The following is a 14,175-nucleotide window of genomic DNA, read 5'->3' on the forward strand; positions in this document are numbered from 1 at the left end:
TCCTTCCTAGCTGAGAGGATTGTTGTGAGGAGTAAATGAAGTGATGCGTAGGAAATGCTGAGTGCAGCACCTCCACATGACTGCTGTGCTAATAAGACCTATGGTCAGGTATGCACATGCTGACAGTTAATATACATAGTAGTTACACATATGCCTAAGTTTCTTCTATCACGTTGTAAACTCCCGGAGAGTGGGACCCACAGATAATAAATTTCGGTATCTTCCATATAGACCAGCACAATGCCTTACCCATTATAGGGGCTCAGTAGTGTAAATATCCTACAAAAGAATGCAGGAAAAAAAGGAGCCTGCATCACTGGTGGAGAGAATATGTGAGAACATTGTAAGTTGTGGCAGCAGTATGAATCACAGAAATGAGGAGCGAGGAGGGGAGACAGGGAAGGGCCAGAGGTCATCTGGCCTAACCCCCTCTCCATGCGGGAAACCTCTCCATGGCATCACAGAGTTCTCCATTGGTTACTGAGTCCTAATTTAATTCCACTCTAATTGCACTGGATGATTTTAATCTTTTGAAGTGTTTTTCAAGTTTTAATTTTAATTTCAGTTAGTGAACAGTGTCATATTAGTTTCAGGTGTGCAATACAGTGATTCAACAAGTCCATACATCACCCTGTGCTCATCACAAGTGCCCTCCTTAATCCCCATCACCTGTTTCACCCATGCCTCCACCCCTCCCCCTTCTGGTAACCATCAATTTGTTCTCTATAATTAAGAGTCTGTTTCTTGCTTTGTCTCCCTCTCTCTTTTCCCCTTTGCTTATTTTGTTTCTTAAACTCCACATATGAGTGAAATCATATGGTTTTTGTCCTTCTCTGATTGATGTATTTCACTTAGTATAATACTCTCTGGCTCCATCCATGTTGTAGCAAATGACAAGATTTCATTCTTTTCTTTTTATGGCTGAATAATATTTCATTATATATAAGTCTCACATCTTTATCCATTCATCAGTTTCTTGGCTACTTTTGGACTGATTTTTAAAAAACGATTCCATTTTTTCCCATTCTTTACCTGTGTGGCAGTTAATAGTGTTTCTCAATTCTATAGCATCTTATAGGCACAGACATCTGCTCTAAGCCCTTAGTGGTGAGCCCCTGACCACCAACCTCTATCTCCTGGATGGTCTGCTGCAGTGGCACACAGCAAGTTTCAGAAAAGTATTTTCTGTTTTCTTTTTTCTTTTCTTTTTCTTTTTTAAAATTGACATCCAAATTAGTTAGCATATAGTGAATCAATGATTTCAGGAGTAGATTCCTTAATGCCCCTTACCCATTTAGAAAAGTATTTTCTATTTTCAGCCCAAAGTTGCCATCATTTAACCACAAAACATTGGTCCTAGTTTATTCATTTATTTGCTCATTTTTTTCTTTCATTCATCAAGTGACTTACTGTGTCTCCTAATTGCTAGGAATTATGCTAGGTGCTAGGGATAAAAAGATAATCAAGCCAGAAATGTTAGGATTATTATAACTATTAGCAGAAACAAAGTGTTAGTACAGACTGAGTAAACTAGTTGTTAGAATGTAAAATGTGGCACAAGCCACCAGTCTCTGACCCCTTCCAAGCTTGCTTTGTTGCTGTGTGATGGAGGACAAGAAAATCACACTCACTGGGAGTCAGAGGACCTGGAGTTTAGTCCCAGCTCTGCTACTTGCTACCTTGTGACCCTGGATGAGTCCCATCACCTATCTCAGGCTCAGTTTTCTTACCTGTAAAATGGGTCCTTCCTATCTCACGGGGTTGTTGTGAGAGCCACAAAATGAGACAGTCAATGTGATAGTGCTTCTAAACTCTAAAGCTCTTTCAAAAAGTTTTTAATTTACACGGTACACCAAAGAGACTTCATTATAACTAAGGCGTCCTTTGCATTGGAGAGACTGCTGTGGGTCTCAAGGGCAGGGCTGATAGACACTGTCTAGCATGCCACATTAGCATCTTTAAAGTTGGAAATTTAAAGCTTTCTTAAAAAGTTCTGCATCGCCCCCTTTTTGGACCCTTTCAGAAGAGACCAACTGTTAGTAGTGCATGGCAACTTGACTCTCCTCTCAGGACATCAGGGACATTATGTAAAATGTTACCCAGAAAGTTGTGCTTCTGTGCTGGTGGCCATCCCCAACATGCTCCCTTTGCTTGGCTGAAGTTGGTCCACTTGGCAAGGTGTCAGGAAGATGAAGCTGAATGCACCCCGCGCGCGCCCCCCCCCCCCCACCACAGTCTGATGCCCACCCGGTGCTCCTCACCTTGCGTTGGGGCCATTTCCAGTCCTGTCTTTGGATGAACACCAGCCCCACGTGGAAGTAAAACCCCTTCATTTTGGTCTAATTCTCATTTACTTAATTCCATTACATTCTCCCTAATGGGAAGTAGAGATTTTAGGGGTGTGATTCATGTGAATGAGCTGTATGAGGCCTTTCTTTTTGCATAGCCAGCAACCCCCTGGATGGGAAAGCCCTGAGCATAGGGGCATGGCCGTTTCTCCTCACCACTGCACCCCTGCCTGCCCCAGCTCTGCGCCTGGCTGAACACGCGGGATGCGCTCAATAAATGCTTGTGGCATAAGTGAATCAATCAATGGCAGTTGTTTGGATTTCAATATAAATGGATCTTGGACCTGAGATATTGCCAGATGGGCAGACAGGTTACAGTCTGGTGATGCATCTCCACGGCTATAAAAATGTAGCCATTTCTGGAGTCGCACGCTGACATTTCAGAAGATGATTATATGCGCAATTTAACCACACGGCCACTTGTGCCCTCCAAGTGCCATCGCTTCAACAACTGTTTTCATGTTGGCTTTCTTGCTGCTCATTCCTTTTTTTTTTTTTTTAGTCAAGCACAGTTTTTTTTTCCCAGCTTCTCTTATTTCCAGCTGAATGTGATTTATTCATATGAAATTATGCTCCATTTTTATAAAACCCAAGTTACTGCAAATGATGCTTGAGGTTTCACAGAAAATATTAATTCCTGATCTGCTGCTATAAAGCATCCCTGCTCGTTCTGCAGCAGCCCTGTCGCTCTGAGACAGATGGAAGCAGTCCAAGGGTATGATTAACTTCTTAGCCCTGGCAATTTCCTAGTGCTCCTCTTGCCCTAGATTTCAAGATTGACCTCCAGCTTCTCTGCAAATGCACAGTTGCTCAGCTTGATAAATCACACGAATCCCGTTTTTGATCACAGTTATCTACTATTTACTACTTATGAAGGGAAGTTAATCATATTCCAAGGCACTTCATATGCGGCACACATACCCTTCCTTCTCTGAACAGCACTTTGCATATTTTCCACATTACTGGCGATGTGGCAGCTTTCACAGTGCGGCGAGTCAACACCAAAGACACACCTTTATAAATGAGCCTCGTGCCCATTTATCCTGATTCTCCTCTGCCTCTCTCTACCCTATCCAGTACAATAATCCATAAGGAGAAAAAAACCAGTTGGGAGGCACATCATAAGGAGTGAATAAGTAAGAAGGAGAGTGTCTCTTTACAGACTGAAATTTTCTTGTAAGTGGCTTGTTTTACTTTGTTGAGGATTTTGCCACCTCTTCCTGCCTTGGTCTCTTGCTTTTTTCACGATTTGGGGCATCGGTAAGCCTCTCGTAGGCCAGATGACTTTCAAAGGCATAAAACGGATGAAAAGTTCCACAGTCAGCAGTAGGAAAGAACAAAAAGACGTGCCATTCTACCCTCACACAACCCTTCCTGTCACTGCAGGGTGGCACAAGTTAGCTGGGCTGAGGCCCAAATTTGCCTTGCCAGTGTGAGCCAGTCTTGATGCTCTGGCTATTTGGGATGAACTATAAATTAAACCCGTTGTTCAAGCAAGACCAAACAAGGCCACCTCTCTGGAGGTGACCGCAGAAGATTTTTAAATTTAGAGAATGGAAATACTATAGTTTTAATTTATTGAGGTTGTGTACTGATTACTTAGGACTCACTGAACTTGAAAGCACAGTCTTAAGTGTCAGATATTGGATTTCTGCTAGAATGCCTATTTAAACCAGGAAACTGGAGAAATGAAAAGATAGACAAGATTGGCCTTCAGAAGACATCTGGATACTGTCATCTCAGACACCCCACAGGGACAAAGTTTCTGCTTGCCATTAGAAAGGAAAGGGAAATGCCAACACTTTCCCTTATAACTAGTCTCATCAGGTCAGGTCTCAAAAGGCCTGGACGCAGGTTTTCTCCTGGGGAAGCAGAGAACAGCCGTTGGCTTCCTTCATTATACACTCACATCCCCCAATGACCCCACATCAAGTAAACCCCTAGGTCATCATCAAGTGTACATCTTGAAACAAAATGGCTCTACTCCTGGATCAGACGTCCTGTGTTCACCAGGTACTCAAGGTGGTTGTAAGGCTAAATGGAAGAGAAGGGGGCCACATATGAACTAACTATCGGGACATGAGACAAGAAGTCTGTGGTGGCACAGCCCAAGCCAACATGGGCTTTTTTATCCAACTGCAGAATTACAGAACGCAGGAAGCACCTTCTGGGGTCTGACAAGTGTTGTCATTTTCTAGGGCAAAAATGAAAGTGCTTGTTCATCGTTATGGAGTTTTATTTATTTATTTTTTAAAGTTTATTTATTTATTTATTTTGAGAGAGAGAGAACAGGGGAGGGGCAGAGACAGAGGGACAGAGAATCCCAAGCAGCTTCTGTGCTATTAGTGCAGAGCCTAACATGGGGCTTGATATTATCATCCTGAGATCATGACCTGAACCAAAATCAAGAGTTGGATGCTTGGGGCACCTGGGTGACTCAGTCAGTTGAGTGTCCAACTTTGGATCAGGTCATGATCTTGCGTTCCTGGGTTCAAGCCCTGCGTTGGGCTCTGTGCTGATACCTCAGAGCCTGGAGCCTGCTTCTGATTCTGTCTCTCTCTCTCTCTCTCTCTCTCTCTCTCTCTCTGCCCCTCCTATGCTCATGCTCTGTCTCTCAAAAAATAAAACAAAACATTAAAAAAAAAAGAGTCAGATGCTTAACTGAGCCACCCAGGCACCCCATCGCTATGGAATTTTATATCAAGAAGTGACAACAGGCTGGAAAAAAATTGTTTAGTAAAACAGATGAGTTTATGTAAATAGATTAATACCAGGCTCTAAGTAGTCAGGGATATTGGGGTTAGATCTCCACCTTGGGAAGGTCATGACTTGGGGGGAATCTTTACTCAATTCTATTCCTACCCTGAGGTGGATCCTCTGACAGACAGAATACTAGGCAAGACACACAGGAGTATGTCCCAGAATCATATTCATTATTTTCTAGAAAATACTGGTTTATTCAACAGAATAAGTAATGTGCTAGAAAATGACATATTACCTGGTAAGTTAACATTCCCTAATTTAAGAAAACAGAAAATATAAATCCAATTAACTCAGTAGGTATTTTAAATTCTTATTTTAAAAAGGATTTAAAATTGTATCTCTAAATGATTACACATACCTTTCACATCTATTACTTGTGTGGCCCCAAATTAGTGGAAAACATAGAATAGAGAAAGCACAGAGAAGGTAGCTTTACACGACTGCACTGTTAGAATGGCAAAGTCAACTCATTACTTTAAAATGAGCCTAATTCCCCCAATTTTGAACAGAAAAAAACGTTAGATTTAAGGGGGTAATGCTCTATTATATTTAAAGATGGAAAATTCAAAAGAAGAGAAATTATAATGGGAACCTGTTTCTCTGTTTCCAGGGAATGGGCTTTTTTTTTTTTCCTCACAGTATTCTGATCTTACTGGTTACAGAATCAACAGAGGCTAAGATGCTAACTTTTGGGTTTGATGTGGGGTTTTAGAATATCAGAAGAAAGTCAAGGGGGAATAGTGTTGCTATCATTAAAATCCATGTACATTTTCTATCCAAGACAGAGTCACGTGTCTTTTGGGAAGCAGTCTTAGAATGTATCAATTCTAGTTTCCGATGACTTGTCTTTGTATTTGCAGCCATGTCTTCAAAGGAATTCAATTATTTTCCTAAAATAGGTTTTGATTCATTCTACCAAAGTTCATAGTGATGTTTTGTGCCTATATATGTAGCTTTATTGAAATACAGTTTATATACCATAATGTTCATGCATTTAAAAAAACACAGTTTGATGGTTTTCAGTATAGTTACAGGGTTGTGAAACCATCACCATAATCTAATTTTATAACATTGTCAGTACCCCCCCCCCAAAAAAAAAATCTAACCATGGCAATAACATTATCTTGTAATCTGAGGGCTTTGCTTGCTTATCAGTGCATTTTGTTGAAGGAAGCTCTTACTTAATAAGTCAAAGGGGAAAAAAATAAGTATGTAGAGGAAAGGAATTAATGTGTCAGATTTTAAATGTTTTGATCCAGAGTCTCGTACCAATAGACTCCGAAGCAGTACAGTTTATCAGCTTTTGTGAAAATCCCAGGAGCAATTGTAGACGATCCTGTGGCAGCCACTCTTACAGCACACAGGCTTGTGTGGTTGTCGTGGGGAAGGCTTTTCAAATGAAATAAAAATACTCACGCTCAGCCTGCCACCATAGAGGAAATGCTTTTCACCCATGTGCACAGATAATTTGCCTCAGTGACAGGTTTTACCTTGGAGAAGCAGTGAACTGAGCTAGTTGACACAGTCAATTATTATTCATTCCACACACACACACACAAAGAAAAAAAAAGAAAAAGAAAAAGAAAGAAAGAAAAAAAAAGAACTGAGAAGGAAGGGGAAGGTGGTGACAGTTAGCTAGCTAATGCTAAGGTGCCCACCAGCCAGCCAGGGTAACATCTCCTTCAGCTGGCTCTAACACCGTAAGAGCCTGACTTGTGAAGAGAAACTGGGGCTTCATCTTCGCCTCCTGACAGTTCTTTAAGAGACACACATACACACACTGCAACCTCAGTAAATGAAAGCTTAAAAACCAATCAAAACAAAAAGGGCATGGTCCATCCCTGAAAGTAACTTTATATATCCCTGTTCAGCTATCTTTATAAAGCCTTTCTGGCAGAGCACGATGTGAAATACAGCTTAAGTGTGTTTACTGATTAGGTTTATATATCTCATGCAATAACATAAGTCCAAAAACACAAGCCAAAGTGAGGAGGGAAAAGTCAGGCTCTCAGGACCATGAACTGGGTTATGTGCACAAAGTATTTCATGAGAGGATTTCATCAAAAGACAGACAGCTCTTGTGAAATGATATGGAAAAAGTCTGAAGAAAACATCTCAAAACGAATGAAGTACTTATTGCTGAAAAATGAGCTTAGATTGCAACCAATTCCAAAGTTCAGAATTTACTGCACCATTCAGGTCTTTCCCTCTAAGTTTCTTGTCTCCTGTTTCATTGCACAACAAGGGATTCTTCATACTTTCTATGAAATACAACAAGGCGATTTTTGCAGTAATAAACTCCACACATGCATGACAAATCCAAGCATGCAAAATGTTTAACATCCCAGTTCACAGACACTTTAGGGACAAAATCCGATTATGAATTATATGCCACAATAAATAGGGCTCAATGTTTCATAAAGCAATTTATAGTTCATAAAAATGACAAAATGTACCTGTCAGACAGAGCGTGGAGAGCAGTTCTCTGGGCTGCCTGCTGGAAGGAAGGGCAGAGATGTTTATTTAATATTCTGACTTTAAATTATGTACTCAATCAACACTTTTAAAAAACCTGTGTCACACACGTTTTTGCCATGTGGCCAACTATTAAACTACTAGCAACATAGTAGAGACCCATCATGTTATGAAATGGATGCTCCTCAGAGTTAACTGAAGCCCACAGCACACACCTGCCACCAGGGGGCGCGAACGGGGAGGCACGGAGTTCTAGGTGAGGTTAGACTAGTCTCTAGAGACCCGGAGAGGCTCAGACCTACACTCTGAAATCATTTCATTTTTACACTCTGAAATCACCTTTACCATTGCTTTATTCTACTTTCCTGTAAGAAAAAAATCTGTTTTGTTTCCTGTAGCTTCTTCCTCAATGAAAGTGTAGTAAAAATAAATTTTTAATTTATTTTTGAGAGAGAGAGAGAGAGAGAGCGAGCGAGAGAGCGCACACTCACGCACATGAGTGGGAGAGGTGCAGAGAGAAAGGAGGACAGAATCCAAGGCGGGCTCTGCACTGACAGCAGACAGCCCAACGTGGGGCTCAAACCCACGAACCGTGAGATCAACACCTGAGCTGAGTTTGGAACACTTAACCAACTGTGCCACCCAGGTGCCCTGAAAGTATAATTTTTTACTCAGTTTTTAGATTTATTGAAAAAAGTCAGTACAATTGGAAATTGGAACACTGGTTGGAAGAGTCAGAGTATTAGGAGATTACTGATTTGTTTTAGGCATAGTAATGATATTGTGGTGATTTTTAAAAGTGTCTTTTAGAGATCCATTTTGAAATATGGATACAATTATATATTGTTGGGATTTGTTTTAAAAAGTACAGTTGGAAGGAAGGGAGAATGGATGGACATTTATAAATGAGACATGATGGCCTTGGGTTGGTAACTGTGGAAGCTAGGTGATGAGCACACTGGGGGATTAGTATATTATTCTGTACATCTTTGTATGTTTTTGAAACTTTCCATAATACAAAAACTAAGAGAAAAAGGCTGCCATTTCTCTATCAGATTCTCTCATGTTTGTAATCACTTTCTTTTTGTCTGGCTATTCTAAATTTTTGTACATTGGCTTTCTATCACTTAATACTCTGAGGCTTCAGAAGGCCAAGGTCATACTCTGTTCTCTGTCTCAGAAGTTATAATTGGGAGGGGATCAAAGCATGGCTTCTTAGACCAAGGCTCACTCAGGGTGTACTAGAAAATAAAGAGTGAGTACAGTTCATTTTCACCATGTATGCTACATATGTCAAGTTTATTAATTACCAGGGACACCAAAACATTTCCCATGTTATTCCTCTTTCCATTTAGACAACAGACTAAATAGAATCTTCATATTAGAAAAAAAATCTGACACATTAGTATCATCATCCCTATTACAGAAATGAAATACACCCTTGGTAGTAGCTGCATGTCCCTGGATCAGTCAGTCCAACACTTACTGAATTCCTTCTGTGTAGAAACTATTATACTGGCCTCCAGGAGGGACAAAAACAAAAGCAGAATAAGTAGTCATCGTCTTAGGGAAGCTCAATCCCTAGGTAGGAAGTCACTTGGGGGTCCAGGGATGACTTGAGGACACTTAGGAAATAAAATGCAAATGAAAAGGTTAAGGTAGGACAGCATCAGGAAGGTGCCCATCTGAGGGACAGCTAATGGCTGGTGGATCAGCAGCTCCTCAAACAGTGCCTGGAACTGTTAGCAAGTGCTCAGTAAATATCTGCTGAGTAGATGTTAAATGAATGACTCAATCAGGGAATCCTTTTCACTGAAATTTAAGCAGAACTTTATTTATTAAAAAAAATTGTTTTACATTTATTTATTTTTGACAGACAGAGCACTAATGGGGGAGGGGCAGAGAGAGAGAGAGAGAGAGAGAGAGAGAGAGAGAGAATCCAAAGCAGGCTCCAGGCTATGAGTTGTCAGCACAGAGCCTGATGCGGGGCTTGAACTCACAAACTGTGAGATCATGACCTGAGGTGAAGTCGGATGCTCAACCGACTGAACCACCCAGGTGCTCCAGAACTTTATTTTTTTTAGTTTATTTATTTTGAGAGAGAGAGAGAGAGAAAGAGAAAGAGGAAGAGAGAGAGAGAGCAAGAGAGAGCAAGCAGGGGAGGGACAGAGAGAGAGGGAGATAGAGAATCCAAGCAGGCTCTCTCAGTCAGCATGGAAGTCTGAAGTGGGGCTCGATCCCATGAACTGTGAGATCACGGCTGAGCCAAAATCAAGAGTCAGACACTTAACTGACTGAGCCACCCAGGTGCCCTTGAGCAGAACTTTAAAGACAAGGAGGAATGTGGGCAGGGAGAAGACGTGTTGGTCATACTGGAGTAGGAGGTAGAGCAAAGGCCTGTCCAAGCCTCTAGCAGTGGTTCTCAACCAGGACACCCCTTACTCCCAACCCCAGAAGTGTCTGGAATTGAGCAGGGGAGTTTCTTTGTATTATATTCATGAGGGGGATTACTACAGGCATTTAGTGCCTGGGGTCGGGGATGCTAAAACCTTTTAAAGATCAGGAAGTTCACTTATATGGTGAGGAAATGTCCCCTTAAAATGACAAGGGTATCTCTACAGAGAAACACTGTAGCAAAGTAGGAATGAAAGTCAGATTTGAAATAAGTGACACAGGGAACATTAGCCTCTGGGCCTGGCAAAAGGAACTGAAAATAAATGAGTAAGAGGAACTTAGATAATTCCCACAAATGACATAACCACATTGATTTAAGAAAAAAAAACATAAGGTCTGTGAAACTGGGAATTGAAAGTCTTACATTCTGGGAGAGGTTTTGCTATTCATTTATATGGCAACCTTGAGTCTGGCCCTCAACCTATGTCTGTTTCCAAACTGCCCTCTCCTTCTCTGAAGGGAATGATGAGGGAGCCAGTCAGTCACTGTCCAGGCTACTGAGGACAGTCTAAGGGGTTATTGCCTCCCCCTTCTCCCCTGGATTCCAGCAAATTAGGGCCCAAATGTCCTGGCATTCCAGTGTCACATAATCAGTCAAGAGAGAAAAGAAGAATATCTGCACAGCTTGTCTTGGCGAGGACAACTGAGGGAGTAGAAAGAGGCATGGGGAAAGAGGGGAGAAGCCTGAGGAAGACTTGGAGCCCAGAAGCCCCCTCTGATACCTCAGAGGACAGGTATTTCCTTCTCTCATGCTCCTTTCTTGGTGCTTTCCCAGAGGGCCAGCCCAGGAGCATGCCCACAAAAAGCACCCAGCAGGTGATGGGCAGCCATCACTGTTCCCACGTTTGTCTCCTAAAGGGTTCTCTTATCACTCATCAAGATGGCTTTCACCTTTGGCAGCCGTACTTGAAAAGAACTTAACTCTCTACTCTTGACTCTGGCTAAATGCACAAAAAGAATTTGGAACTCCCCAAAGGAAAGATGGCATGCATTATTAGTACAGTCTCTTAACATCATCTCAGCAGGAGGCACTGGAGACTGACTCTTCCTGGAATAACAAAAATCATAAGGGATGTGGCCAAAAGTTCAACAGAAACCTCTAACATGGCATCTGAAGTTTCCCCTAGCCATGGCAGTCAATGTTTAAAAAAGTGTATTGATTCTTTTTTCTCCTGCCTCCAAATACTTCTTACTGACTTTTGTGGTAGGGAAACACAGTGCTTTTTGATGTGAAGCCTATAAGAAAGTTATTTAGAGAGCAAAAGCAAAAGCAACACAAAAACTGAGAAACTCAGCTGTTCAACCATCACTGGAGTGATGCATCCCAGGTGGTTGGCACCTGTTGAGAGCAAGTCCATAGGACTGATGTTGACTGAGATCTCTAACAGAAGCTGAATTGGCGGCTTGGAGCAGGGGTTTCTTTCCTTTACCAGATGGATGTGATGGTGGAGCCAAAAGGTTTAGACATATGTCACAGACATATGAAGGCTTAGACATCAGTCATCCCAAGTCACTAAGCAGTGTCTTTCTGTGACCGTCACTCTCCAATCTGTCCACACAATGCATGTTACCACCCACTTAACACTGCGGTATTTAGCATCATTGATTGCCTGCACCATTATTTTCAATGCCTGGTTTTGATTATGCTATTTAATTTGCAGTTTATTCTACATCATTAAAAACTTTACAGAGGATGACTCATCATCCATCAAGAAAAGAGATGAGAGTATTTTAAACATTTAAAATAATTCCTTGAGAAAATCATAGCTTTATGGCATTAGATTGAAATTGTATGTCATATACCAAGGCAAAGACCACAAAAAAAATTTTTTTTACTGCCTCCTCTCTTAAAAGTAGTTTGGCTTTTGCATACTGTTTTACTTCACTCTTGGAAAATAATAAGATAAATAAACATTGCAATTAAAGAGCAGAGAAAAAAATTACTTAGGTGACTCATGATTGAAGCTTGAAAAACTACTCATAGTAAACTAGATGAATTGCCCAATTTCCTTCTTTCAAGAGTTGTACATTACAGCGACCATATTTTTCTCTTCCTAAATCATCATCTCCTTTTGTAACTTTCCTCTTATTTTGTTCTCAGGAAAATAGGTTGAGAGGGTTAAGAGAATACTTCATTGATCTTTCCTGAGTTCATTACTCATTCACGAATGACTCTGAAGCATAAGTCTATGAGACAAAACAAGCTTTCCACCAGAAATAATAATTTTCCAGGTTCTCCTCAAAAGATGACATCTTTTCTCTGTCTTTATTACAGCAAGTTCAGTGTTTTGGAACATAATCAGTAGACATTCAGGTTTCAATGTATGCTAAATGAATTACCAGTCAAAATCTGTTATTGAGGGAACTCAAAGAGGAAATTAAGTGCCCTTCTTATAATTGGGTTGTGCATAGAACAAGTTTATGGATATTGAAGCAGGGAGGAGAATGAAAGGAACAGGCTGAAATTCAGCAGGGTCTCAGGATGATCCAATTTCTTTTTTACTCGATAGAAACAGAATTAACACGTGGACAGCTCTGTAATTTGGTCTGAAGTACCTATGATGTACAGTTACTGGGCTCGGCTTAGGTGACAGGCAAAACAGACAAAACTTTCACCATATTGTAGTTAGGGTCTAGCGTGAGTCAGACATGAAAAATTAAACACACTTAAACATGCTAGATTACAAGGGCTATGACTGAAATGGACAGGTGCTATGAAACAGAATATGAAGATCTCATTTGGAATGAATGGTCAGGGAGGGCCTGCTAACGAAGTAAAGCACAAAAAATCTGATGCTTGCAGGATAAAGAAGTTACTGAGCCAGAGACATGGGAGTGGGTGGGGAAGGAAGGGCTCCTGGCAGGGAGGACAGTTTGGGAGCAAAGGCTTGAGGCTGGCCTAGATCCTTGCTCAGTTGAAGAACTATATGAAGGACACCACGGGGGAGCTCAGTGAGAAGTGGGGACAGGGGCAAATCCCAAGGGCTTTGGAGGTCAAATTAAGGATTTTGGATATTATCCATAGGGCAATAGGAGGTCATTGAAGGATTTACATTATTGGAAGATGGGTGAAGGATATATGGGATCTGCTTGTACATTCTTTGCATCTTCTGGTGAATCTATAATTGAAAAAAAAAGCAGGGAGTGAGGCAATAAAACTGACATTTTTCAGATATCACTCTGGCTTCTGTGCGATGAATGGATTTGAGCAGGAAGGGACAATGTTTGAGGTTGTTGCAACAACGGAGGCAGGAGAAGTGCAGGGTAGCACTGGAGATGGAGAGAGAGAGTTTGTGTTATGTTCTGGAGGCGGAGCTGAGGGAACTTGTGATGGGTGGGATGTGGCAGACTTGGGGGTGGGGTGGGGAGGACATCAGGAAAGAGTCCCAGGCTTCTGCCTTGAGCACCTGGTAAGCATGAGGAGCCACTGATCAGGATGGGCACCACTGGTGCAGGTATACGGGCAAAGGTAGATTTTAATTTCGGGTGTGTGAAATTCAAGGTGCTTCTGGGATGTTCCAGTGGAGAGGCTGAGTAGGTAGCTGGATACATGAGATTGAAGCTGTTTAAATGTCAACAAAGTATAAAATATCAATAGCTTCTTGGCAAATAACAGTCAAAAGGAGATATGTGACTGAATTTTTTTGGTCTACAATTTGCTCTCCTTCTAAGAGAAGTAGGTTGAGGATTCAACTGGTTAGAATACATCTTTATTTCTCCGTCCACATGTGAGTGACCTCCATCTTTTCTATGAACAGTGTCAGGTTTATTATACTGACAATAAAGCAGGTACCTGTGCAGCAGTGATTTTAATCACTGTGCTTCACCTGTGTTAGGATGTTGTATCCACATTCAGCTACTTGAAAAAATACCATAGCAGATAATCTTAGTTCATCTGTGTTTTGCTGTTACTGATGCATGCTGTGAACTTTAGACTGGATTCATGTATCTTTATGGGAATTCTGTCTAGTAAGGCCTTACTCTTTTCTTGCCATTTTTCTTCAAGTTGAGACTTGTATTTATGAATTTGTTTCACTGCTTAATTTCCTTCTACATCTCTTAACACATTTTATGTTTCATTAACTTAACTTTTACGCTGTTGGCTTTCCATTTGAGTCCTAGTTGATGAGTCTCT

At 41.2% G+C, this 14,175-nt stretch overlaps 1 protein-coding gene across 4 annotated transcripts in view; it reads right to left on the reverse strand.

The window, feature by feature from the left end:
* Positions 1 to 14,175, reverse strand: part of AFF3 (ALF transcription elongation factor 3) — a 571,024-nt gene that overhangs the window by 91,303 nt on the left and 465,546 nt on the right. For all 4 annotated transcript variants that reach the window (XM_060645344.3, XM_060645354.3, XM_078444386.2 and 1 more), the window contains exon 12: positions 7,568 to 7,608. In XM_060645344.3, the coding sequence (XP_060501327.1) occupies positions 7,568 to 7,608 (41 nt within the window). The remainder of the gene's footprint in view (positions 1 to 7,567; positions 7,609 to 14,175) is intronic.

This window comes from Panthera onca, chromosome A3 (genome assembly GCF_046562875.1).
Source record: "Panthera onca isolate mPanOnc1 chromosome A3, mPanOnc1 haplotype 2, whole genome shotgun sequence".
NCBI lineage: Eukaryota > Metazoa > Chordata > Mammalia > Carnivora > Felidae > Panthera > Panthera onca.